At 44.3% G+C, this 27,962-nt stretch overlaps 2 protein-coding genes across 10 annotated transcripts in view; one reads left to right on the forward strand and one right to left on the reverse strand.

Annotated features, from left to right (window-relative positions):
* CYFIP1 (cytoplasmic FMR1 interacting protein 1) overlaps positions 1-15,915 on the forward strand; it is a 57,882-nt gene extending 41,967 nt beyond the window's left edge. For all 4 annotated transcript variants that reach the window (XM_072334279.1, XM_072334271.1, XM_072334263.1 and 1 more), the window contains 7 exons: positions 1,436-1,526; positions 9,616-9,746; positions 11,402-11,474; positions 12,531-12,625; positions 13,823-14,061; positions 14,932-15,079; positions 15,510-15,915. In XM_072334279.1, the coding sequence (XP_072190380.1) occupies positions 1,436-1,526; positions 9,616-9,746; positions 11,402-11,474; positions 12,531-12,625; positions 13,823-14,061; positions 14,932-15,079; positions 15,510-15,674 (942 nt within the window). In that variant the 3' untranslated portion in view covers positions 15,675-15,915. The remainder of the gene's footprint in view (positions 1-1,435; positions 1,527-9,615; positions 9,747-11,401; positions 11,475-12,530; positions 12,626-13,822; positions 14,062-14,931; positions 15,080-15,509) is intronic.
* A 153-nt stretch (positions 15,916-16,068) lies between these two features.
* Positions 16,069-27,962, reverse strand: NIPA2 (NIPA magnesium transporter 2). 6 transcript variants are annotated; one of them, XR_011903360.1, is made up of 9 exons: positions 27,736-27,962; positions 25,973-26,029; positions 22,483-22,543; positions 21,949-22,171; positions 20,639-20,695; positions 20,127-20,217; positions 19,396-19,556; positions 18,249-18,999; positions 16,069-17,586 (listed from the first exon to the last, which is right to left on the reverse strand). XR_011903360.1 is itself a non-coding variant. In XM_072334298.1 (8 exons), exons 4-8 carry the CDS (start codon positions 22,085-22,087, stop codon positions 18,362-18,364), a joined length of 1,086 nt encoding a protein of 361 aa, XP_072190399.1. In that variant the 5' UTR covers positions 22,088-22,171; positions 22,483-22,543; positions 25,973-26,029; positions 27,736-27,962; the 3' UTR covers positions 18,017-18,361. The 6 variants fall into 6 exon arrangements, 5 of the variants coding, with proteins under 5 accessions (XP_072190399.1, XP_072190412.1, XP_072190428.1 ...); XM_072334298.1 differs by lacking the exon at positions 16,069-17,586 and having other exon boundaries at positions 18,017-18,999; XM_072334311.1 differs by lacking the exons at positions 16,069-17,586; positions 27,736-27,962 and adding an exon at positions 27,406-27,629 and having other exon boundaries at positions 18,017-18,999.

The following is a 27,962-nucleotide window of genomic DNA, read 5'->3' on the forward strand; positions in this document are numbered from 1 at the left end:
AGGAATGTACCATGAATTTACTCTCTCAGAAGGCTTCGAAGCAGCTGGAGTGTGTTTTCTGCCTCCTGTGGCTTCAGAGCTTTGATTAATAATGGCACTGACAGATGACCCTTAATCAGAAGGAAGGCCTAATCTCCGTGCTTGATCTGGCAGTGGGTAGCATCAGGCCTATTCAGGGGAATGCTCAGACCATCAGATGTTGCAGAAGTCATCCATACAGCTTGTGTACCCTGTACTGGAAATGGCCTTTTTTGTAACCAGGAGGTTGAGGGGCTGTTAGTTCACTGTATTATGAATGTTTTTGCATACAGTCATAATGCATTGGCGGTAAGTTTAAGCTACAGGAATGGTTTTTCCCTCCCCAGCTCCTGTTTCAGTAAGGAGCATGCTGCCTACTTGCTCCAACTGTAACAGGTGCATAGCGGTACTGTTCGTAATCTCACTTCAGGCGGTTGACATACTGTTTGCTGTCATTCCAACATTGTTCTAGGTATGTTTTTGGAATGCCTGAAAGGATGGAGCCTGTTTGAAGGAGTGCTAGGGGGAATGGCTGTTTATGAGGGTTAATAGTGATAGGGCAAGGGGGAATGGTTTGAAACTGAGACGGGGCAGGTTTAGGTTAGAGATTAGGAGGAAGTTTTTCACACAGAGGGTGGTGACACACTGGAACAGGTTGCCCATGGAGGCTGTGGATGCCCCATTCCTGGAGGCATTCAAGGCCAGGCTGGATGTGACTCTGGGCAGCCTGGTCTGGTGGCTGGCGACCCTGCAGGTAGTAGGGGGGATGAGACTAGATGATCTTTGAGGTCCTTTTCAATCCAGGCCATCTACGATTCTATATGATTCCATGGAATAATCTTCAGGGAAAGATGGAAATGCAATGGTCATGCTTTGAAGCTAAGTGTTGGTTTGTTGTTTTGAGGGGGATTTTTACTTTTCTGCAGATCACCTCAATTCGTTAAAGGCAGCATGGAACCACTGGGCATTAATTAAGGAGGCTGAAAAGCCTCGAGGTGGGGGAGGAGTCCTTATACCTGATCTGAATGCTCAGATGTTGAGAGATAGGTGTCTAATGGCAGGAACGTAAACTGACTGTGGAATGGAGCTGTGTCTTAACTGGTGTGCCTGGAATAGCCAGCATAAGCTGTTACAGACGTGCCTCATTCTAAGCATTGTTCTTTTGCTGCTTTCGAAAACGTTCTGATGAACTTGTTTACCAAAATCAAAAAGCTGGTTGGCCAATAGAGGCTGGCTGTGAGAAAAGATGATGATTTACTGGACTTTCTTTTCCTTCCTGGGCTTAGCTGTTGAGCCACTCTTTGTGTAGGATAAACAGCTAATGCCACGTGAAGGAAAGTGCTTGATGTGACTCGAACACAACTGTTGTGTTTCTCCAATAACACTGACACGTTAACACGTGCCTCTTTTCTCTTAGTTACAAGGGACAATTCTTCAGTATGTCAAGACCCTGATGGAAGTGATGCCTAAGATCTGTAGGTTGCCAAGACATGAGTATGGTTCTCCAGGTTAGTTCATGTTCGGTGTTACTATGAACTTAGTAAAGTGATACGAATTACTGTCCTCTGGATTTTATGTACCTCTGTCTGTCTCTCCCTCTCTTCTCTGTCCCATTAAACAGAACTCGGTCATTTTTTTCATAGCAAGTATCGTTAAGGGCTGAGCTTTCAGAAACTACGGCATAAAGGTTTAGATGGTGTTTTACAGCTTCAGTCCCTAGGGAAAATGAAAGGATGGAGGTCTGTCTATAGACAGCCTTATGACGTGATTACCTTGGGCTGGGATATCCACAATAGTTTCTCATTCTGGTCTTTCTCACATGCACGTTGACCTTTCCTTCTGCAAGTTAGCCCTTTGCACCAGTGCTGCTTAAATGTCTCACTTAGATAATCCTGACTCTCCAGAAAAGCCTTTATTTCCTCTTGCTTTACTCTTCAGAAATGTAAAATAAAAGGAGCCTTCCTGCTGAGGGGCAGACTGGGCCTGCCAGAGCAGCTGTGTCAGAAGGTTGTGCAGGGAGCACCCAGGCCTCTTAACAGGAAGCCTCGCAGCTGCAGAAGAAGAAACGTCTTTGAAAGCTTTATGCCACTATGGGGAAATAATTGGCTGATTAGTATTTATCACATTGTTCTCTGAAATGTTGAAACTGCTTCCCCCCCCCTTCAAAATATTCCTCCTCCACAATATCTAATTAACACAAATTAATCTTTTAATCTTTCCATGTGCCACCCACCTCCCGAGCATATCTTTATTATTTCAGAGTTCTTTAGGTTTATTAAATGCCACTCCAAATGGAATAAGGTTGTTTTTTCTGCTTCCCACAGCTTGCTTGACGCTCATTACCAATGTTAAACGAAATCGAGGACTCACTAAGTGTTTCCTTCCTGTTTTTCTCCCTGGAGCATAGAAATGGATGAGTCACAGTACTTAGCAGCTTAAAAATAATCTTTCTGGGGTTTTTAGCCACTCATTAAGTCCTGACCACAGTAGTATGTGTTCTCAGATAAGGAGTCTGCATCACCAGGGGTTGAGGAGCTGCAGGTGAGGTTAGGAAGCCTGTGTTCTCTTGCCAGAAATCCTCAGCTTCAAGAACTACTAGGGACCTAAAGAGAAACTTTCTCCTGAGGTAAAAAGGCAGCCTGTCCTCTAAGAAAGGCAAAACTTTACTTGTGCAGCTATTCACAGAGACGATCTCTTCTCTTGCTGTAGGACCTAAACCTTTTAAAATCCTTCTTAGCATTCCTGTTTTCTAGAGATTACTAATAACTCTGACCTCATGATTACTACTTGAAAATAAATCCTCTATGATTGGATTCCTGCTGTCCTGAGATGTCAGAGTACTTTATGTTATGGTAGAAGACGGCAACTCGAATTGGAATGGATCTCAAAAAACCCGCTTGATTCTGTGCCCCTCAGCATATCAGTGGCTGGTACACAGGCTGATTTTTGTCTCAACAGGGGTGTTTTTCTGTGCTGAAATACATCTAGCAAAGAACACTCGATAACTTCCCAGAGAGTCTCTTCCAAGAAGCAGTAGCAGCAGTCTTTGTAGCACAGTCACAGCTTTTCTATCTGAAACAACTAAACAGCAAATGTGTGTGGAAGCTCAGGGGGTTTTCATCCGACTGTAGCACCACTGAAGAATTGCACTGCTGCCTTTGGAGCCTTTCCATCGTGAGCTGCCTGCCCTTGGAGCGCGTCTGATTGGTGACAGAAAATGTTCTCTGCGATGGCAACCTGCTGTAGATTTTAGCCCCAGTCCAGCACACAGAGAGGGACTGTCATGGTCATAGTGTGAAAGGAAAAGGCTCAACCTACATTTGATTAAAAAAACTGTCCTCTCTTTTCTGTGCTAAAATCTCTGTACCGTTTCTGCTACTTGTTCACCTTATTCACTTGGCTCGCACTGAAAATGCAAGCAAGTGCATGCCAGCTTTTGTCTCTTGCCTTCTCTGCCTCTGGCAGCCTGCTGCAGAAGTCGTGTTCAGTAGTTGTAGTAGTTAGTTTGCATCGTACAGAGTGTGCTTGTATGCTGCTTTTCATCCCTAACAACTCATTTAATCGCTTCTTTATACCTGCACTGCCTACACATAAAGACCAAAGCTATGACTCCAGTTTATGGATTAGATACACAGTTCTTGTCTGTCTCAATGTAACATTTGTTCATCAATTTGGAATTCAGTTCCTGAGTCCATTCTCCGCAAGCAAAGCAATTTAAGTTTTCTCGGTAAGGCTCCAGCTATTTCATGTGCTTCAAACTTTGATTGAGAGCTTCGTTTGAACTCCACTGATTGCAGCTCTGGGAGCTCTACGTGATCAGCCCTCTGGACCTGTGGATTTCTGAAGAGAGATTTATTCTTGCTAAAAGGAGCAGAGTACAGACAGTAGCAGCAGAATTGTTCAGGACTCCTGTTCACCAATGGGTTTGTTTCCATAGAAACAATCTCAGAGCAGTGGGGAATTTGCTCATCCTGTAGTCATAAAAACGTTTGTCTAAAAAACCCATTAAGCGTAAGGGTTTCTAGAGGGACCTTGGAAAGTCTCTGAAGCTCTTGAAAGGATCAGTGGCTTATAAGAGTCTGAACTTGAATTTTAATCTTGGAAGTAAAATTTTTTCTTCTGGTGTTTTTTTAGGATTTAAATACAGCTTTCCTTTTTTTTTTGTAAGCAAGTGTTTCATTCCCTGCCACTCTGAAATGCCATTAGTTGTGGTGAGGAAAATAGCTCCTTAGCTCTGCTGTGAGATGAGGCTTAAAGGCCTGGTGTGAGGCAGAATGTGCATTACAACACGCAGGAGGCCATGACCTCTTGTGCTTATGCTTGCCCTCCATCTGGGAGAAGCCCCCCAGCTCTGTGGCTCCAGTTGGCTACCAGCTGTGCTGCCATCTCTCTTTTGACCAGCTGTGCTGCTGGCTGTGCCTTTCTGCTTCAGCACAGCAACCCAGAAGGAAACTGTCTCCACCTGTGCTTCTTCTGGCGTATCTAATGAGAACTGGAGGGAGCCTTGGCTGGAAGAGAGCAGTAGTGGTGAGAGAGAAGCGTAGCTTGGGGCATAGCAGAGGGGCTAAGGATGCTTCCAGTCATTTCAGGTTTTTGACTGAACTTGGATCAGTGGAAAGGTAGGTTAATTTTGCTGAGGGGCCATGACTTGAATTCTTTTGGGGGAGAACATGAAGGAAATTTACTCATAGATTTTTCTGCAACTTGTCCATTAGAAAAGAATGTGGGGACATGGGGAGATGCAAAGCTGGAAAAAGACAGGAGTGCTGTTGAAGGACTTGCAGAAGAACACAGGGGAGGCCATTTTCTGAGCTCCGATATCAGATAATTCAGCAATGGCAAACTTTCAGAAGCTCTCCATACTGTATTTGCTTCTGTCTGATTTGGACACAGAAAGGAAGCTGAGAAATGACACAGAAATCCTTTAAGAGGCGGTGGTGTTGGAAATACCCTTCAGGTGCCTGTACTTAATGAGAACAGTGGTAATCCTGGTTCATTGTTGACAAAGCACTGCAAAAGCGTACATTATGATTTCATAAAACAAAATGCTATATGATTTTGAAAGGACAGTGATTAACATGATAGATATGAAGACCCAACAGGGTATTTCTTTCTAACAAAATAAGCAGTGCACAGGCTTCCTGATCGGAATTCCTTTTTCTTTCAAAGGAATGGTGTGACTGCTGAGATGCAAAGCTAATGATGTCCCTGTGGAGCCAAAGAAATGATCATAGATAGCACTTGAAGGTCTGCAGGGGAGTGAATATAAACTAAAGTTCATTACACCACCCAGTTTCTTGGGAACAATTTTGCTGCTGCAGATTAGCAGACTTCACCTCACAGTTGTTAAGTCAGCACTGTGCAGAAAATAAGTCATAACACAGAGAGATCCAGAGTTATTTTCAAGATCAGGTTTGTTGTTTGTCAGCACCTTAGGTCTATAATTCATAGCCAGTTGTTAATCTTTGAGGCACCAGGCTTGTTACAAGCTCTGGAACATGTTTGATTTGAGTCTCTAGGTGTCAACTGATGAGATCGCTTTATAGAAAATGAGAGAAGGCTGAAGTGAAGAAATCTGACCATGTGTTGATTTGGTCTGACTTCCTAAATTAATTAGTGTGCAGGCTGCACAGCTGAAACTTGGCATCTGCTGTTGGAGCGCTGTTGAGATGGAGCCTAATCCTTTACTAATCTCCTGTGCTTTACTAGATCTGTTTGATCTCAGCAGAAGCAAGGCTGCTGATATCTGTGTAAATCAGAAACTGGGATTATATGACCAATTATTATTGCACCTAACGTCATCCCATCTGCAGGAATAGAGGGGGTTTAGTAAAAGTTGCTTTCTTGGAAAGGAGGAGCAAACCGATTCATTTTCCTTGCAAAATACAACATGTATGTTCACTCAGTAGCTTGCAGCTTGCACCCACAGAGTTAGGAGAAGGATGGAGGCTGCATTCAGTTAAATGAAACCAAGACAGTTGGTCTTTCTGCAGGGCTTCATTATGCACATAGAGTCTCATAGGAACGCCCTTCTGTGTGCTGTGCAGTACAAGTAGATGTAACCAGGAGCGTCGTCGCTTAAATATTAATGGAAACTTGCTGCTGCCCCGGGACTCCACTGGGGAGCAGATTGTGTTTCCAGCATCGTTTCTGTTCCATCAAAAAGTACCCATGTACTTCTGTAAACTTTCCTCTGCTCGGCCCCTAAATGAAGCGCTGCATCTAAGGGAGGTAGTTGATACGGCTTTTGGAACAACTGCGTCATAAATACGGAGTGTCAGATTCTCAAAATAATGACACCATTTGTTCATGAGTGCCTGTGTGTGGGTGTGTGCACTTATGTGTCTGCATATGGCCATGGGAGCTTTCAGAGAAGAAAGAAAAGTCTTTGTTAAGGACTTTGAGAGGAACTTGGTTACTTGGAGCAATGTGTAGTTTTCATAGAATGAATCATAGAAAGGTTTGGGTTGGAAGGGACCATTTAGATCATCTCATTCCAACCCCCTGCTGTAGGCAGGGACACCTCCTCTACACCAGGCTGTTTAAAGCCCCATCCAGCCTGGCCTTGAATGCTTCCAGGAGAAGGCATTCATAACCTTGCTGGGCAACCTGCTCCAGTGTCTCGCCACCCTCACAGTATATTCCTTTTTAATATCTAGTCTAAATCTACCCTTTTCCAGTTTAAAGCCATTTCCCTTCATCCTGTCGCTACATGCCCTTATGGAAAGTCCCTCCCAAGTTTTTCTGTAGGCCCCTTCAGGTAAGGTCTTTTCTTCTCCAGGCTTAATAGCTCTAGCTCTCTCAGCCTGTCCTCAATAGGGGAGGTGCTCCAGCCCTCTGATCATCTTCATGGCCCTCCTGTGGACCAGCTCCAGCAGCCTATGCTCTTGTATTGGGGCCCCAGAACTGGATGCAGTATTCCAGATAGGGTCTCTCACAAGAGCAGAGTAGAGGGGCAGAATCACCTCCCTGACCAGCTGGTCACACTTCTCTTGATCTAACCCAGGATACAGTTGGCCGTCTGGGCTGCAAGTGCAGATTCATGTTGTGAATCTTTCATCAACTGACACTGCCAAATCCTTCTCCTCAGGGCTGTTCTGAAGTCATTCTCTGCCCAACCTGAACCTGTGCTTGGGATTGCCCTGGCTCAAGTGCAGACCTTGCATTTGGCCTTGTTGAACTTCATGAGGTAGGCATGGGCCCACCTCTCAAACCTGTCCAGGTCCCTCTGGATAGCATCCCTTCTCTCTAGCATGTCAGCTGCACTGCTCAGCTTGGTGTTGTCTCTAAACTTGCTGAGGGTGCACTCAATCCCACTGTCCTTGTCACCTACAAAGGTGTTAAATAGCACCAGTCCTAGCACCGATCCCTGAGGAATGCCACTCATCACTGGTCTCCACTTGGACACTGAGCCATTGACCACAACTCTCTGAGTGCGACCATCCAGCCAGTTCCTGATTATTATTCCTGATACATTCATCAAATCCATCAAATCCATTCTTCAACTTGGTGACCACGATGTCATGCAAGACAGTGTCAAATGCTTTGCACAAGTCCAGGTAGAGGACACCAGTTGCTCTCCCTTATCTACCGGTGCTGTAACTCCATCGTAAAAGGCCACCAGGTTTTTCAGGCATGACTTAGTGAAGCTGTGTTGGTTACCACCAGTCACCTTGTCTTTGTTTTCCATGTGCCTTAGTTGGGCCTTCAGGAGGATCTGTTCCATGATCTTGCCAGGCACAGAGGTGAGACTGACTGGCCTCTAGTTACTTGCTGTTCATGGTATGAACTTCTCTGGACCCTGCTGCTTTTGGGTGGACTTACAGCCTTGATTTAGTTTCTGTTGCACATTCAGTATGGGTTTAGGTAACAGCTTTCTTTATTGCTGGTCATGGTTCTCTGTGCTGCTCTTGGTTTCCCTGTGTGCCATCCTCCTCCTTTATTATATTTGCTGTAGGTGACATCAGTTATTCTCAGGATTTCACTGCAGAGCTGTCCATGTAACATTAGTAACATTCCCTTCAGCTATATTTCAGTTTCTTCTTTGAATCCATCAAGGTCAGCAAGCATTCATGGCAACTGATGACCTCCATTAGGGTTTCTGCTCTGTTTTTCTATTCAGTCACTAAGCTAGTGAAGCTGGGTCTGAGACCTCTCTTCACATGGAGGAGCAGCCCTTTACTGCACATTTTCTGTTGACAAACAGGTCTTTGAGATGTAGCAAAAGCAGTTCTGGCTCCCCTTACCGTGCACTTTACTGATGTTTTCAGTTGCTAAATTTAATGGCGTGAGGCTTTCCGTAGAAGCACATGGGTTAGTCGTGCTGTTCCTTCCTCCGCTGTAAATTCTTAAGCTCTGCTGAAACTGAGGGATTTCCTTGGCATGGATACACTCAGGCACGTATTTTGTGTTATGTGCTCCCCCTGGGCTGTCTCCATGCTATGGAAGGCTCATCCTGTGTATAAGAAGTGTTCTCCCATCACATCCAAGCAGCACACGGGAAGGTGCTGGAGGCTCTCTGTGTGCCTCATTGAGTATAATGGAAACTGCTCTATCTAGCATAGCATACAAAAGCTTTGCATTATATATTCTATTATTACTTCTGAGGGCTTTGGTTGAAAAGGCCGGGTTTATGCAAACAGATGGAAAAATGCTGATGGCAATATGTTATAAGAAGCCTGGAAGCTGTCTGTCCTACTGCAGTTTTCTGCTCTTCTTCACCCACCCTGCACATCCCTTCAGCCTCAGTGCTGCTGACCTGCAGGAGCCACCTGAACCCAGGGGCTTCTTGAGCTTGCTTGTAAACCAGGGGATGGTGTAACCTTTTTCTGGAGTGGGGAAAGGAGCTGGGAGTCCATCAGTGCATTAAGCCTCACCGTTGTCTGGGTGAGGTTTGAGATGATTCTGTCAGTTGTGTGGCTTAGAAAAGGATAATTTAGCTGTTTTTCAGCAGTTTTTGGGAACACCTGTCAGGAGCACAGTTCTGAATGTGCTTGTCAGCCAGGACCTAGCGCATCCTTGCCAGCAGAGTTTGACTTGGGCTTCTTTGTATTTGTTTTGTGAGATTACGGATCACATCTGGATGTCTGTGTTGCTATCAGCTCTATCTTGACATCACCTGTGCTCCCTTCAGTGCTCCGCTCCTTGCTGGCTCTGTCATCTGTGGGAATAAGAGCTGCGAACTGAACGTGTTGGGTGGTGCAGCAGACTGGGGGACAGAAATAGAATCAAGAATAAGAAGCTGGAACAGAACTAATAGCAGACCAGAGCCCTGTTCTGTCCTCCTGCTTCTGGAAATCATTCTCTTACCTCCTCCTTTGGCGGCTCTATCCAGTAGAATGTAGGCACTCCATTCTGCATGACATATCCAGTCGAAGTGATCAACACACCACTGGCTTAATGCTTAACCTCTGATTGTTAACATGTTTAAATACTACTCCTTTCAGTTTCCTCTAGGAAGCACGTCCGTAAATCAGAAATAATCTCATGTGCTAATACATGCAGAGCTGTACCGGTGTGATCATCGCTACGTTTCTTTCTGGCTCCTGACTTTGATTTTTTCTTTCTTTTATTTGTTTGCTTCTCTGTTGATTTCAGGTATCTTGGAGTTTTTCCATCATCAGCTGAAGGACATCGTTGAATACGCAGAGCTGAAGACTGTCTGTTTCCAGAACTTGCGGGAAGTGGGAAATGCTGTCCTGTTCTGCCTGCTTATTGAACAGAGCCTGGTAGGTACCTGCTGTGCTGGTTTAAAACCCTGCTGTGTCTCCAAATGTACTCTCAAATTTGTGTTACTAATGGCACAAATAACAAGGTTGAAATATGCAGGATTGCTGTTGCGGATGGACAGATAGGTGGAAACAATTTCCTATGCTGATCTCTTGGTCTTAATGCTTTTGGGTGCTCACAGTGGGAAAGCTGGGCATTGCTTATGAGCCTGAAAAGAAACGAGTGGTGTTTTCCCTTTCTTTACTTGTGTGGCCCCTTCTAGGTGGGGAGAGACTCCCCACCTGTGCATACAGATACTGAGGCTGGGCTGTCCATCAAGGGGAGATCTTTGCCGACTGCCAACCAACCCAACATGAACTCACCCAGCAAGCTGGCTGGGGGCATGCTGTGCACAAGCATAAATCCTCGTGTAAGAGTCCTTCTCTCAGGTGTTTGAAACTGTTAATGTTAGCTGAGATAATGAAGGCATGCTGTTCCTCAGGAGACCTGTTTAGTGTTAGAGCATTCCTCCCTAGGGACAGAAAGTGATGGGAGGGCCAGGTGACTGGCGGTGAAACCGTATCCTTTGATGGGATAACTGTCACGGCGGAGAGAAACTGGACTCCTAGAGCGGGCTTCAGGTTAACAGGGCACAATATGAGAGGCCAGGCAGGTGAAGGTCCTGCTGCTGCCTGGGACGATTGGCTGAGGGTACACTAAAGTGATGCTGGTGCTGGAGTCACATTCAGTGTGTCCTGGTCTTGAAGCACTTTCTAGTAACGCACCCCTGCTTGCTGTCCCTCCTCTTGGTTTTGCCCTCAGCGATGCCCTCATGTCCTATCACTATTTCAGTATTTTTCCACTGTGGTTATCTACCATAACTAATGCAAGATTTATGGTCTTCAGTGTATCTCTGCTAGTGGCTGGATCTCATTAATCTTCACTGTATACCATGCCCATTTTCATGTTGTTGACATCAACGATTAGAGCTAGGAAAGCACACAGCTGTAGTGCTCTGGCCTTGCCAGGGCTGTGGCTGATGAACATCTTCTGATACTTGCACTGCGGACTGCAAATAGGCAGAGCCTCTGCTCCAGAAAAGAGGCAGATGCACAGCAAAGCTGTGTGTAACCTGCTGGTCATCTCTGCATGTACAGCAACCAAGAAGGAGGAGGCATCTCTCTTCCTTCCCCACATCCCTGAAGAGGTAAAGCAGCTCCTTGGAGGTGTCTCAGCCTGCCTGGTTGGGAGACTTGCCCAACGTGATAATGTGTTATGGGAACGGTGCTGGTAAAAATAGCTGAGCTGTGCGTCATCCATCACAGTTCTGTTTGTCTGCTCAGGATCCGTCTGCCACTTTCACACCGAAATTACTCATCCTGAATTAGTCTTTTTAATAAATATCCTGTCCTTTAAGAACTGCCAGCTCAGGGTGGGAGGAGAGCTGCTGATTTCTTTGTCAATCCAAGGTAACCTGGTGAAATCATATCGTCTTTGGAAGTGCTTCTGTGAAGAGCGCGCCAGAGCAGTTCTGTGTGCAGCTTTGACAGCAGAGGCTGGCTGCCCTCTGCTGTTCCTGCGTCAGCACCAGCATGCTTTTGGAAGCCCAGTTTTGGCACTTGGTGTGATCTGGGGACTCTTCATTCCTAACTGCCTCTTTTCCATTTTGTTCCAGTCCCTAGAAGAAGTGTGTGACCTGTTGCATGCGGCACCTTTCCAAAACATCCTGCCGAGAGTTCACGTCAAAGGTATGGAATGAAAACGCCCTGTTTGGGCAATGCTTTCTTCTTTCCTTACATGCTGCTGCGCGACTGGTGACCACTTCCAGTCCTTTCCAACACTGCTGTTACATTTATGGTAGAGGTAACTGGTTCAAGCCCAGTTGCCTGGATAAAAAGTATATTCTTGGCAAGTTGCAGTGCAGACTGCAGGAGGGAGCTGAGGAATGCTCTGTCAGAGACAAGGGGGGTATTTGGGGCAGAAGTAATGCATCAGTGTGGGTAAGGTGAGAGGCTTTTCTGAAGCTACTGTCTAGTGTACGTGGCTGTCAATCACAATGTGGTTTACGAAGCCTGGGAGCAGATAAAGTAAATGCAAGCGGTTCCTGTAGCCTTTTCATGTTTCTATTTATTTGTATATGTATTTTTTCCTATTACATTGATACACACTGATGTTTTCAGGATTGCTTTCTTGAGTATCCCCTTTTCTTTTCCATCGCTGTTAGGAAGTGAGCATTTTTCCCCTTGCTCTTCTTCTTTCCAGGCTGCTTTTCTGTCTCATCCCCTCTATTTCTCACTGCCAGGGCAGCTGATCTGCTCTGCTCAGAGAAATCCCCATCAGCTAAAAATCTTTGAGAACGTTCTCAGGCTCTCGCATCTCTGTACACAAAACAAACCGTTTGTTAGACTGTTGTAAACAGGACTTCTCACTTGCCAAAGAATATTTCCTACTTGCCAGTAATGGCGGGGCTCCAAGTGCTTTTTCTAAGCCTTACTATACACAGAATTCCACCCTCATTCTAACCCACCTTCTACAGTCAGGCAATTTAGTTGGTTAGTACAAGAGGAAGTCAAATACGTTAGCAGCAGCAGCATAATAGAGCCTTCCTTTCTGCCTTGAGTCTAGTAATGCATTAAATGTATTCCCCTATAAATATTTGGTGTTTTTTTTGTTTGGACATCCCAATCTACAATTTAAAATAGGGATTTTTTTCTCAAAGCACACTGAAGATTAACCAACTGTTTAGAATTGAAAAGGCCTATAAAAATATCCAGCTTTCTACTGCGCTTTTAATTTTCTTTCAGAGGGCGAAAGGCTTGATGCTAAAATGAAGAGACTTGAATCCAAATACGCTCCGTTACACTTGGTCCCTCTCATTGAAAGACTGGGAACACCGCAGGTAAATGTTGCTCTCGTTTCTGTCTGAGGCAATTCAGGGCATTTCTGGGCACTCAGAAGCCTGTTCTTTGACACAGTGCAGATAGCTGTGTCTGGAATTCAACCCGCACACACAGCTTGCTCATAACAGAAATTATACTAGACCTGTGGATTTGGTAAAGCTGTGATAGCCCAGAAGTTTAAAATACTTGAGATGGGTGGAGGTGACAGGTTTGGAGGAGCATTGTATTATTCATGTCCATTGCTACATAATACATGCTCAGTGTACAGGCCAAGCTGTGAGCTGCTGATACAAATTCCACCCAGTGTGATCCATTTTAATGTATGTAATTTTCTTAATTTCTTCCTCTTTTGGCCAGTAAATTAGATAGCCACCGAAAATGTGTGGTCGTTTGAGTTGAGTTCTCTAGGCAAGCTGATGACCAAGGAGGCCATTCTTTTTTCACTGCCTTTGTAGCTTCAGCACTGTTTTTCTGTCAGTGTGGGGGCACAATAATACACTGTGAACCATAGTGGTTTACAAGCCACTGAGATGTGAACTGTGTAGAGCAGGGTGCTCTGAAGCAAAGCCTTCAGATTGCTTTTATTGTAATGCACAGTGGTGGGTGCTGCTGTGCCGCAGGAGAGAGCAGTCAGTGTGCTGGTACAAGTGGGACAAGCACTGATGTGGTATTGCCATTTTTTGGTTCTATCTGAGTCCATTTCTGCTGTCTTTGAAGCATTCTCATCTCTAGCAGCTGCAGCAGCTACAGCCCCTACTAGCAGCAGGCCACTGAACACTCTTCTTGCTCTCAGAGTCCATCTGTGCAGGCAAAAACCTCTTTAAACTTCCTTTGGACAGGTTCAGAACTAACATTAACGCATTAGCGTTGCTCACTGTGGAAGCGGAATATGCATTTATTTGAAAAGGCCTTTAGATTTGTCTGAGTGCTTTTGCACTCACTTCACCTCAAGGTCAGGAGAAACTTGTAGAATAAACCAAGTTGAACTGAATTATGGTTGCTTTTTTTTTTAAGTTCCTATTGCGTTTTCCAATCACCGTGCTCCAAAGCAGAGCACAGGATGGGAACTGGAGCACTGATGTGAACAGGGCTATGCTGTTAGCTCAGGATGATACTTTTCTAGAAGTCATTGTGGAAGAAGGCCTGTAAACTGAGTGCTCCATGTGACGGATTTTACACTTTCTCTCCGTTCTCAGCAAATAGCAATCGCAAGGGAGGGCGACTTGCTGACCAAGGAGCGCCTCTGCTGCGGCCTGTCCATGTTTGAGGTTATCTTGACAAGGATCCGATCCTTCCTGGACGATCCCATCTGGCGTGGGCCCCTACCCAGCAATGGGGTGATGCACGTGGACGAGTGCGTAGAATTCCACCGCCTCTGGAGCGCGATGCAGTTCGTCTACTGCATCCCCGTGGGAACACACGAGTTCACTGTGGAGTACGTATGGGCAGCTGCTGGCGGTGCACCTGCGCCAACAGTGCTTCCTTTGTTCCTCCTGCACTTGGGGGGGCTGCGAGGCACCAAACAGAAGGGTTTGTTTGTGTGTCTGCCTACTGCAAAGCCAAGGGAAGCGCTGCAGTCTCTGGGAGGGGCTCGTAACGCACGAACACAGAAATGATTGTATCTTTAAAGAAAATAACCCTCTATTTTAAGTACTGGCAGTGTAGAATGAATGATCCCATGACAAGCAGGCCCTAGCACACGTTGTTCAGTGATAGTCTTCCCGTATTACAGGAGCTGAATGCAATTAAAATAGCTGGACATGTGAGCGCGTTCCTAGCCAGTCTTTTCTCATCTGACTCCTCTCTGCAAGGATGAGCATTTGAAAGTGAATACGTTTAATACGGTTCTTGGGTCTAATTTGCACACGTCTGTATTTTGAAAAACTGCTGTTGTCAAGTGTTTTTTCACTGACCAGTCATGGCGGAAAAGGCATTTGCTTCCCTTCCTGTCTGCAGCCCGAAGCAGGATAACAGTGTTGAATTCCCTTTTGTTTTCTTTGAAAATGAAATGTATGCTGCTAGAGCCAGAGAGGAGGGGGGAGGGAGGAAATGTCCTTGAAGTAACTAACTGTAAGTTGTAGGAAAGCAGAAAGTGATGCCTCCTTTTGTTGTGTGTTAAGCATTCATTTGCATCACATGTGGTACCTGGAAAGCAAAATTGATTTACTAGATTTTATAGTGGTTTTTTAGATTCATGTTTGACGTATTTGAAGTTATTTAATATGTATTTTAGTATAATGGCTGATTCCTAAATGTTTCCTGTAGCTGTATTTGAAGGCTCTTTGTGTTCTGGTTTCTGTTTTAGGCAGTGCTTTGGAGATGGCCTGCACTGGGCTGGCTGCATGATCATTGTGCTCTTGGGACAGCAGCGTCGCTTTGACGTGTTGGATTTCTGCTACCATCTGCTGAAAGTCCAAAAGCACGATGGCAAAGATGAGGTTATAAAGAACGTGGTACGTAGAAAACATCTGCTTTTTCTTAATTCGCTACAACAAACAAACCAACCAACCAACCAGAGCTGTTTGTATTCAGGTGCTGTGCGGATGTACTGATCGCTTGTTGGAATGAAACGTTGAAAATCAGAGTACAAAGGATTAGATGCTGATAGTGGAGCCGGAAGGCTGTAATTACTTGGCTGTATAGGATTTTCTGAATACTGCACAACTGTGCTATGCTTGCACGCAGATTATGATTACAAGAAGGCAGTTGTAAATTGCCCTTTTTGTACAAAAAGCTACAGTGTCAGAAACCAGAACGCACCCTGGATTTCTTCATTGCGTTAGCAGTAATGGGGAAGGGAAACATTTGTAACGAAGTGGCGTCACAGCATTTGGTGCTTTTCATCTCCAGAGCTAATTGTTGGGGTTTTATTTATTTCTGCAGCCTTTGAAGAAAATGGTTGAAAGAATTCGCAAGTTCCAGATTCTGAATGATGAAATAATCGCTATTTTGGACAAGTATCTGAAGTCTGGAGATGGAGAGAGCACACCCGTGGAACACGTGCGCTGCTTCCAGCCGCCCATTCATCAGTCCCTCGCCAGCAACTAGATTTCCACTCTGATGGTACTTTATGCACCCGCTTAGGCTGAAAGTATGAGAAAGGAGAATGACAAAACGCCCACAGGTCGAAGAAATCCTTTTGTCTGCCCTTTTCAGTCTGCCTGTGCCATCTGAGTGGTGCACTGTCTTCCTCAGTCTCCAAGCACAGGAACTGTATACAATCCATACTTATTTTTCTAGACTAAAATTTTATATACGTTGATTAAAAGCCTGCAGCTGTAGAAGAAGGTTTGTTCCTGCAATCTCTTTGCATTCCTTTTCTGAGGTGGCCATCTTAAACCGGATCAGAATAAACATTCCCCCGAGCTATCAATATAATAGCTGTGGGGGGTAAGAAACCGGGTTGTGGAGGAAGATTTAGAAACCAATGCCTAATTGTATTAGAGCATTAATTGCTTAATTAGCCTTTATTAAAAAAAGAAACAACAAACCCAACAATAATGCAGCTGCTTTGTGAATAATTTTTTTAGTCGACTGCTCTTTCACTACGCAAAACTACTCTCTGTGATGGGTAATTGCAGAAATGAAGGCTAACTCACGGGACTGCTCTAGAGTTACTTAACATGGAGGCAACTGGTAGTATTCCAGGTATTTATAAGTGGCAGAACTTTATTAGAATGGGATCTCTACGTTTTCGTAGTAAGAGCTTCTTCCCCTGCTCGTATTTTGGTTAGAGACGCATCTACCCAAATCCATGTTTACATGTGGTAAGGAGTTCTTGTTTCCCTTTGAGAAAGGAGAGAAAAAAAACAAGAGCTAAAATTCCTCACACAACAGAAGAAAGATTTGCCAGACAGTCTGCAAGTAAATTTACTCTGATGCAGGTTGTCCCAGACTGTCTGTGCTTGAGAGCCACTCTTCTGGCAAGCAGGCACTCATGGCTGCCATGGTGTGTGGGAGATGCTCGAGCTTTGTTACAGCAGCTTGAGTCAAACATTTCTTCTACCAGATGAATAAATGTTTCTTAAAGAAAACTCTTACTTCTTCGCAGTGGAGTGCTAGGAAGCCTTCTGGTCAATCAAACATTCCCCTCTGCTTCAGGCTTCAATTAAAGAACTGAAGAAATGCTTAGTTTGCTGAGATCATTACTGGTTTAGAGCTAAGTCTCACAGACCTCAGGCTTCAGGTTGGCCCTGTGCTGCACAAACAGTTAGTTGAGTAACAGAGCCTGGTTTTTGGCTTAAGAACTCTGTAAAATTAACTAGTTGTGTGATCAAAGTAAGTTATAATTCTCACTGGTTAACTGGCAGCATTAGGTGAACTGATTAGGTGAACACATTAGAAATACTAGCATTAGTACAGATTTCAGGATGGTATTTTCCCTTCAATTATTATGTTTAATAGAACGTCAGAGATTACTCCTCCGTTAGCTTCCCATTCTCTTAGGTGGCTTATTATTTCCTCAACCACATATAAGTGATTTAAAATAAAAAATAATCCACCACCTTCTTCACTCAGTATAATTGCTTGCCTTAAAGGGAAAAAATAAAGTGCACAAAAGGCATAACTGTCTTCTTTTAAATTATGAACCACAATGGATCTGGAATCCAAAGCATCTATTTATAAAGTAAAACGTTACGTGAAGTTTTAGCCTGTTGCTCAGTAAGTCAGGCTGGTGTTTTGTTACTGGACATGGCAGCCAGCAGTCTGGTGCACCCAGTTTGTGAGGTGTTTGGAAGGCTGTGCTCTGTACCTGAACAGTGGAGATATGATGCTCCTTAAGACTATACAGAAATTCTAATCCTGTCCTTTGCCCAGGATTTCAAGGACCTTTTTTCTTGTTTGGCATCTTGGTGTCTCCTCCACATATGAAAAGGCAGGTAGCAGAGTCAGTTTCGCAGGCCAAGGGAGTTGCTTGATTTCTGTCCTGGTAATAAAGTGTACTCCTTAACATTAAGCACTGAAAATGACAAAATGAGAGCAGTAAATAGTTGGCTCTAACATTCACCATTTACAGTAGGAACGTTCTTCTTATAAAACTATATCATTCATACTAATTTTCTGCCTTTGTGAACTTGCTTAAAAAAACATCACCACCAGAGCACTGTCACCACAGCACACAGTGACATTTTGGGTTTGTTTTTTCCTGGTCCGACTCCTGAAGTACCATATTACTGCAATCAGAACTACGATTCTGATTAGGGTTGGCTTGTTCATGTAAATGCTCCAGGTCTAACAAAGCTTTTTAGGTAAGCAGGACCTTCAAATGATTATTGCTGCTTGGTTGTAGCTTTCCTCTGGCCCAGGCTGGGACAGCTCCCATTGTAAAAGGTTACAGCCATTCAGCAGTCTTTGGGGCACAAGTACAAAGGATTGAGGCCCACTGCAATCCGTTTACCACCAGTGCAGAAATAAAGCCATTTATTTTGGATAAAATTGTCATTAGTGCAATACATCCTGAAACAGTAGAGGGAAATGAAAGTATTTACATAACTTAAGCAGTAACACCAGCTGTGGTCTGAGGTCATTTTAGTATTTTTGTAAAGTAAAAATAAGGCAAATTAAACCCCCCCTTCGGTGTTTGTGATCCAAACTAATCGAACTTAAAGATTGTCTACCTACACTGTTAAGAAGTACATGAGGTTCCGGACAAGCTCAGACATTTCACAGCAGGAAAAAAATAACAAATCCAGAGATACAGAATTGTTCTTCTCTTATTTAACAAGTGGATGTTTTCAGAAGGCTGACAGACTTCCGTTTCTCCTGGCTGAGAGGCTCTCCGTGGATTGTATTTCACTTAGACAGGCAGTACTTTCTTCATCGTGATTAAAGCAGTCATACGTGCTCAGCAAAGACCCATTTGCTGCTCTATCATCTTTCCGCAAGGAAACGGGCAAATTCGCTAGGGTGAAGTTAACATCTTTGAAGGCATGCAATAAAAAGATCCCCACGATAATAGTAAGGAAGCCACTGAAGGTGCCAATAATATCATCAGCCGCCATGTGTTGCCATTCCTTGAACAGGATAGCAGAACAAGTTAAAACAGATGTCGTAAAGATTACATAGTAGATGGGAGTCACTATTGAAGTGTTGAATATATCCAGAGCCCTGTTCAAGTAGTTGATCTGCGTGCTCACGCAGACAATAAGGCTTAGCAGCAGAATCCAAGACAACGGACTTTTCAGCACTGGTTTTCCCGCAAAAAGTTCCTTTATAGCAATGCCCAGACCTTTTACACAGGAGACTGATAATGCTCCAATCACAGAGCAGATTGTGATGTACACAAGAATGTTGGTCTGTCCATGACGAGGTCCCACCACAACTATTAGAATTAAAGACACAATGACAACAAGTGTTGCGAAGACCACAAAACCTGCGTTGGGGGAGAAAAGACATCTTGTTATTTATGTACTCCATCAAACACCTTCGGGGTAACAGGACAGCACGCGTTAGTAAGGCAATTGGCTCAGCTTTAAAAGAAAAGATCAGCAAGTTTCTCGTTACTCCACCAGCACTGAAGTTGAAACAATTTTAGCTTGACCTTGCTAAGATAACGAAACTCGGGCACGTTACCTTTGCCACTGTATCAGCATGAAGACTCCCTATGGAATCACGCTGCAGAACCTAAATCTCTACTCTGCTGTGACAACACGAAGCAGACATAGGCCATCTTCCTGGTAATGAAGGTTGGTAATAAAACTGTCTGCTTAGAGAAGTATACATCTTTCTGTATTAACTACTCAGAGACCAAAGCCAGCGTTTTTCTTACCTGGATCACGCAGTTTGTTGGACATTTCATCTAAAGTTTCTACTTCTTCCTCTTGTGGAGCATGAATTACCATCATGGTTGATCCAAGTATACTTAGCAAACACCCTATTTTTCCATGTAGATTAAGTTTTTCATTTAAAAAGAAGGATGACAGAATGGCACTAAGAAGAAAAAAGAATTGACAAAACGTGCAATTAGTAATATTTATTTGCTCATCTGCGTACAGCTTGATTTGACCATATATGCCAGTTACATACAGAATGTGTGCTTTTTGGTGAGCAGGGACACCCTTAATGGCCATAAATCACTTAGGGCGATTCCACTGATTAAGCTTTTATTTAAAATAGCAACGCAGTCGATTTTCTATCAGGATCCTTCCTGCAGGCAGAACTAACTTGAAGGATTCTGCAGTTCTTTTTTATGCTGCCTCCCCTGAACAGTGTTTTTAAAGAGACAAAATTCTTGAATTAGGAGCAAAAATACTCCCGTCTTGTATACAACGTGTTTTTAAAATGGAGAAGGCAACAGCTTTTCACATCTTGAGGTGCAGATTGCCAGAACCAGTTCAGAGCAGTCACTTCAAATCTGGAGAAACTTAAAAGTTACTTCTGACATTTCTAACTTGATTTATAGTTACGAACAAACCACATTTACTACAGCATATCTCAGGCACTTAGAAATATTTAGCTTCACTCTCTGCAACCGCATTGCTTTCTGTTAGTATTTCTTACCTTACAAGAACACTGAGAGCTCCTAGAGGAGTCACTAATGTAGCTGGTGCAAAAGCATAGGCAGCAAAGTTAGCTACTTCGCCCGCTCCCACTGCAGAGTAGTAATGATAATAAAAAGAAGTTAGGGTGCAACAAACGTGTAAATCTTCTTGCACACATGAACATGCAGTAAGGGAACAAGGGAAAAATCTAATGGTGGTGTTGGGCTAACAGTACTAGTAGAACACAAAACCTCTGTTACTATTTTAAACACAAAACAGGCTGGGGGACCACAACAGGCACTACAATTAGTTCTGCCGAATAAGAAGTGCTTTACTTTGGTGTCCAGGTTGTATCTCCCCAGCTTGCTAACTGGAGTCATGAACTTTTACATGGAGATACCTGCAGTGCCAAGCTACAAGGCAAAACACAGGCTAGGCATACATTAAGCTATAGTTACTGTGACTACAATAAGTTCAGAGTTTAAGTAACGAGATGCAAAGAAGACGGACACCATCCCCAAATTTACTTACTTGAAAGAAGTCCAGCCCACCACAGCCACTCCTTAAGGTACGCATGACCACCTTGACCTGAAAGAGTGTTTGTTACTCCATTAAAAACATCTATCAACAAACAGCTGGCCCTGTCACTAATAACGCTGCCAAAACATTTTTGTTTGCTCTTAAAAATACAGGCAAGTCTTTGACATCTTTTTGACGTAGTCTCTTGAGCTAGAGGAACTGAAGTCATTGTCAAGCTCCGACATGCAGATGCTTCCTGCAGCCCACGCTGAAAACTGATTGTTTTGTTTCCTTTTTATTAGAAATGGCAGCGATGACCATATTGGCTTGACATGAAAGACAGTTCTTTCAACTCACTGCACCAAAAAGCCAAGCTACACATCTCAGAGAAACACTGTGGAAAACAGGCATGGCTTAGACAATCAACTACATGCACCAACGTGAAATGCAGTCACGCTTCCCCATTCCAAACCAGGCAGAACAAATTGTGTAACTCACTCAAAATCAACCAGCTTTCGGAAGCAGGCAGGACTGGTATCGAACTTAAAATATTCAGATTCAACCTTCTGAACAGTGTAAAGATTCTGCAACCATCTGCATGCTGCTCTCAAACCAACGTTCTACTACAGCTCCGATGTACTGTAACGATCCCTCATTTCCTTTACAGCTATTGAAGTGGGGAAAAGTGGCTTATAAAATCTTTAAGTTCTTAAGTTGGACAACAATCAATTCCCAAAACGGTAACAGCTACACTGAAAGTCATTTAATATTGTTAAATTCAGTTCAACAAAATAAAGCTGAAAATGTATACAAGTGTCCACTAACAAGGCTTCTTGTGTCGGTAATATATTAATCCATAAGTAGAACTGAGTGTTGCTTAGAACCTTCCAGGCTTTAAAAAGGCAACAGTGAGAGACAAACACTTTCAGCAGCTCCACTACAGCATATCATTAAGTGTGACCGAGTTTTTTAAAACAATCTCCTGACAAATGCAGTTAAATTCACCCCCCTTAGGAGCGTAAATGCAGTTGTGAGTGCTGGTTCCAAGTTCACTTTGCAAAATGAATTCAAACCTCAACTAACGTGCAAAAGGAACAGTTTTATTCCAAGTATCCCTACAGGGCACTGTATGCAAATCAAGTAGTATGTGTCACATGCTGAGTTAGGTGTATTTGACACCAGAGGGAAAAAAAATAACAAGAACACGCTGGATAAATGTTTGAGGTTCCACATAATGAAAAGTAAGGAGGAGATCATAAATTCAGTAATTTATTAAGCAGTATAACTGGAAATGTCATCAAGTTTCTTCAACGTGCAGTTACCTGCTCTCATGGAGCCCTTCCTAGCTAATCGGAGAAGGCCTTTCTTTTTCAGGATGAAACTCCCTCCAATGAAGATGCTGGAGCTCATAGCCAACACCAGCCCAATGCAGAAGTCATATCTCCCACGGGCTTGGCTCATCTCGTAAACTGCTGGGGACTGTCACATTGATCAGTGAACAGAACAGCTTCTGTTACTCAACACAAGGTGATGCAATACTGAAACCTGAGCAAAACAAGCACATGATTAAAATGGCAGAAACGTATAACATACAGAGGATTCCCCAGCACTTCGTGTGTCTGGTTCTTCCTGAGATTGGCCAATGGAAAAAAAAAGAAGCACATCTAAGCTTGACTCACAGATGAGTCAAGGCCATCTGACCCAGAACATAGAAACTGAAACCTCGAAACATAAAAGCTTCTCAGAAAGGAAAGGCAAACTTGTAAGTGATATGATTTATTTTCCTTTTCCTTATGTACACAGACCTGTGAGCTGCACACCGCTTAACTGACAACACCAAACAAATAATTACTTACATTGAAATTAGTTTGTCAGAGAGCTTGAGAACAGCCACAGCATCTCTTCCACATAAACTCACTAGAAAAAGTGAAAGAAGAACAGAACAGGTGTTAAATTGTACAGCAAACTGCCTGACACAAATGAGCCTGGATGTAAGCGTGTGCATTTACCAACTATAAACAAGGAACAAGAAAAGGCCTCTGTTTCTTGATGCACAAAGACTTCCCACACCTGTCTGAAGCATTTTTCTGCTCAGCTACAGTAACTATGAGCTTGCTGCTGAAAAGCACCCACCCAACCTAAGCCTTAGTTATGTAAGACCACAGCTTAGCAAAAACTACTAACTAGGCTGGACTAGAAATGAAGGTTTTATGTGCTCATCCTCTAGCTAAATACGAACATTCATTTCAGTACATCCTTTCTCCCGTTATATACTGCAGTGAGGATCCTGGATTTCATCTGATATGCAAGATTGCAATTTAAGATATCTGTAGAAATCCTTTTAAAATGAAAAAAACAAACAAACCACAAACCCAAAACAAAACCCAACCCAAAGTCCTTTCAAGAAGATTAACATCTCTGTAGTACGAAGGGAAATGGAAACTAGATTTAGGCTTTTATTTTAAGGCTGTTGGTTATTACGAACGCTCAGAGAACTGGCCGAAAGGAAGAAAACACCTATAGATAAAAGAAGCTTTATTTCCTGGGAACACCAATCGCAGATGTGCATTCATTTCCCCAAGCCATCATTTTCCAGATAATCAGAAGCACTGCACGTGCTGCACATTGTATTAACAAGCTTTTGACTTCAGAGGGAGAGGGAGCAAAGAACAGGAGGGAAAAAAAGCGTTTCCATTCAGGTGCTCATTAAAGTCATGGAATTCAGATTCTAATACTTGAGAGACAGCAGCAGCCTCCTCACACAGCAGTGCAATACCAGTGTCAAGGCAGTGCAATACCAAGCACCCAGCCTTCGGCAGAGACGGGCATAGCAATGAAAGCCTTGGACTTGGTAAAAGCACACTGCAGTCTGCCAGGCAAGCTCACAGCTCTGACTGCTCTTGTTTCTTTAAATTCATTGTTTTCTTCCAATACTGCCCTTCCCTTTATGCTCTTGCTGCCAACTATCATTAACACCTCACTAACAGCTCCAGACATTGCCTGGCTTTGAATTCAGAAGACCAACAGAAGCTACTCCAGTTATATTACCAATGAGAGTAATGTTATCGGTGTTGTTTTTTATTAAAGCAGAACTCAAACTGACAAAATCACCTTTCTTCGGAGGAAGGATCTGATTGCAAGAGAATGAGAAAAGCTTGTGAGCTAGCAGGTACATTTCTGAATTCACACCTAAAAACGCCCTAGTTTTGCAATGCAGCATCCTCTGTATCCTTACTTTTCCTCAAGTCTTTAATACATTAAAAGCGCTTTGGTTCCTTATCAACTGCCTTGTTCATCTTAATTCTAATTTCAATTACTTCTTCACATAAATCATTGCTGGTTTTCCCTATGCTCTAGTTGCCCTCACAGATGTGGCCAGTCCAATTCTGGCTTGGATTGGAGTGCTTACTTTCGTGCACAGTCCCAACTGACGTCTACCTTCATTGGCCATTTCTGCAGCAGGGTTGTGGTGAACCCTGCTCCTCGCTGAGGAGATCTGGCTCACCGTTAGGGAAGTCAGGTTGGTCGTGGTTTTAGTTGGACTGGGCACAGTTCTGCAAAGATTCCTTATCGAATTCACAACTGATTTTAACAATGAGAATATCTGGGAAATATCACAATATAATAACAAGCAAAGCTGCTGACAAGCTAGAATGAATCACAGAATGGCCTGGGTTGAAAAGAACCACAATGATTATGTAGTTGCAACCCCCCTGCTATATACGGAGCCGCCAACCACCAGCCCAGGCTGCCCAGAGCCACATCCAGCCTGGCCTCAAATGCCTGCAGGGATGGGGCATCCACAACCTCCTTGGGGAACCTGTTCCAGTGCATCACCACCCTAACAGAAGGAAACACTTCTCCTTCCTCTTTGCTCAGAAGTCCTTCTCTCTCCACAAGGTAAGGAGCTTAAAAGATGTTAAATATTTATTGTACCAAATTAGCTACATGTGCAGAAACATTAGAAGTGATTTTGTGAGATGAAATAATATTTTACATTTAAAAGCAGATTAGCTTAAGCAAGTATGAGAGTTACCAGCCAAAGAAAATTAATTATCAGCTCTAATAGTTGTACTATGTATGAAAGCAATAATTACAGTCAGTAAAAGTTAACACAGTAGATTGTTCTAACTTTGCCTACTTGGCCACCAGCCCTCAAGAGCTAAGCAGACTGTCTTTTCTCTGAGAAATAGCCTAAATATACACTCAAATCTTTGAATGCTAGAATTCTGGATTTTCTTTCCACAAGCTGATCTTGTTAACTGTGAATGGGATGATATCACTAAGCTAAGACAGACCTTAACAGACCATTTACTTCAACTGTCTGCCCAAGTGCAGTATCACTTGCTGCTGCTCCTCACTACAGGCAATTCAAACGCTCTTCTCCAAGGAAGATATTTATGAATGAAACTTTATAGACACCACAAGCCTGAAGCTTGTTAGGAACTCTCTTTTTATCTAATGATCTTCATCTAGATCTTCCCTTTGACTAACAAAACCCATCACAAATGACCGCTTCGGCCTTGGCACAATGTACAACTCCCTCTGTGCCTGCAAGCCAGGTGCCTGCTGCCTTCTGCTGTGCTGCCCTCTGGGGCCTCTCTCAACAGCCCATGCTCTTTTCTCAAGTGCAGCTCCCGAAACTGTGCGCTGCATTTCAGCTGAAATATTATCGCTCCCACACTACAGTGGAAGTTTCTTTGCACTCAAGCCAAAACCAGTGGTTTTCTTCACACTTCCTGTGCAGTCAGCTTCAACTGCTCCAACAGCGTAACCTCCAAACTCTTTGCTACAGAGCTGCTGTTCTCCGAATTGCATTTGTTTAGCCAGTTCCACCTGGCTGTTTGTGATAACTCTCATTTACTCCTACAGAAGCATCTCCTTTTACACAAACGTTTCCTGAAAGTATTCATCAGCATTTACACACTGGCAACCCTTCCCTGCTCGGTGCCATTAATTACCACGCTTGTTTCGGCCACATCACCAACACTACATGACTCACCAGAAGGATTTTAAAACAGCAGGTCTTTTTTGATACGACGTTACTCAGTGTTACTCCCAGGTACAGCTGCTCACCATTTTCTGCTGTATTTAAAATCCTGCTCATCTGTAAGAGCTCCAGGAGAACTTCTGTGTTTCTAACTCTCAAATAGGGCACCTGCTTAACGCCCTCCCATCCACAAAGCTTTATGTGGAAGAAGAGCGGGTTCAGGCAACCAAAGCTTAAAACAAGCATACAGTGACCCTTCTGCCCTTCCAGAGGCATAAATCCACAGGAACAAGAAACATCCCCTAACAACACAAGTGTTCACTACGGTACCCTTTGAAGGCTTGTTACATACATACCAATTTGTTCCAAAATCCAGTGGCATTCACTTCTTAAATACTCCCAATGTTAGGTTTCTAAAATATAAATTAATAAGAACATTAGTTGGTACATTAAGAATTCAGCTACAAGACCCCTATGTCCATAACTTAATGCTTATCTCACTATCACGCAAATCCAAATCTTTTTCCTCAGTCACGTTATGTGCACCTGTGAGCATCTCTCTGAGACACGGGGACAGAGAACACGTCAAGGACGGATGCAACACACAATTAAGACATAAGAGCTGCTGGTTCCAATCTCAGTCACGTGCAACTGTAAAAGGCGAAGATGCACATCATCCAGAGCCCAATGAGTCCAGAAAGTAGGAAAGTGCGCCTCCAATTTTGTAGTGCCAGTCTAACTCCAAAAGAATCAGATCATAGACTCACAGAATGGCCTGCATTGAAAAGGACCTCAAAGATCATCCAGTTCCAACCCCCTGCTATGTGCAGGGTCACCAACCACCAGACCAGGCTGCCCAGAGCCACATCCAGCCTGGCCTTGAATGCCTCCAGGGATGGGGCATCCACAACTGCCTTGGGCAACCTGTTCCAGTGCGTCACCATCATCTGGGTGAAAAACTTCCTCCTAATCTCCTAAAACAGAGATAAGGTTTTCCATCCCTGTCCATGAGAGTGCAGACCTATGCTTAGTTTTATGTACTACACAGATAAGGTAAACAAGGAAATACACTTCATCTTAATATTTTTTTTACCAAGATGTCATACATGTGTGTACAAACAGCACACTAGAAGCATAAATGCCCAAAGCACAAGACACATCAGTTTCAAAAAGCCCATTTAAGAAGATTTTTTGAACACTGAGCAAACATACTCTTTAATGTGATATTAAGAAAGAAAAACCAAAGAGCATTCAAATTGAAGATACTGAGAGAGAAAAACAAGAAAAAAATCCATTCTTTAACTTCTTGTACATCCCATTCTTCCTATGTTATTTATACTTATCCTCTTCTATATAAAGAACAATCTCCAACTGCAGGACCTTCGCTAAAACAGAGCATTATTCATCAGCTAAATGACCACAGAGCGTGCTTCATAGCCGCTACCCTCCTGCCTGCATTTCCCAGAAGTCTATCAGAACGGACCCAACGTGAGAAGTCAATGACACAACCTCCTCCATCCCTGCTGCAACTTTTTCGTTACCTCATTCTCCAGCCAGATGAGCAAAGTTCACTCAGTTCTACCTTGAGCTTTATAAGATAGGCAACCTCATATTTCCGACAACCTAAAGGCACACAAGGACTGAGACACCAGACACCAGATGCAACTCCTACCTTCAGAGCACGGAAACAAACCCAAAGTCTCGCTCTGAGAACGCAGCCAAAACCTTCCTTCCCACTTCGGACCGAAGCACAGCCCAGCCCGGGCTGGGAAGCTCTGCCGGAGCTCACCTGGCACTCAGCCCCGCACCAAGCCACGGAACAACCTCTTCGGCTCCACGACGAACGCGGCACCACGAATACCCCCGGCACCACGAATACCCCTCCAGGCTCGATCCCCACGTACCCACCGCCTGGCACGGCCCACCCAGGCCTGCCGGCTCCTCACCCACACGGCTCCCGGCACGTCGGCACCGGGGCCCGCGGCTCGACCATGAGGCGGGGCCGCGCCTCGCACCCACAGGCCCCGCCCCTCGGAGCTCGAGCTCCCGGCCTCCTCCCCCTGCTCAGCCCGCCCCGCCGCGGCCCGCGAGGCCTCCCCCGCCCTCCTCCCCTCGTTACCTGCGGTCGCCGCCCCTCACGCCCCCGTCGGGAGGAGCCCCGCGGCTGCCGCGCGAGGACGAAGAGGTGGGGGAGGCCGGAGCGGGCGGTGGGAGGGGCAGGCGCCCGCGCTCTGCACCGCCATGAGGGGAGGGATAGAAGGGTGAGGACTGACGGCGGGGCGATGCGGACGGCGGCGGCGAGACGCGAAGGCAGCCGCCTTCCCCGCGCTCGGCTGTCCCCGCCCC

The sequence above is a fragment of the Excalfactoria chinensis genome, chromosome 1, assembly GCF_039878825.1.
Source record: "Excalfactoria chinensis isolate bCotChi1 chromosome 1, bCotChi1.hap2, whole genome shotgun sequence".
In the NCBI taxonomy this organism is placed as follows: Eukaryota; Metazoa; Chordata; class Aves; order Galliformes; family Phasianidae; genus Excalfactoria; species Excalfactoria chinensis.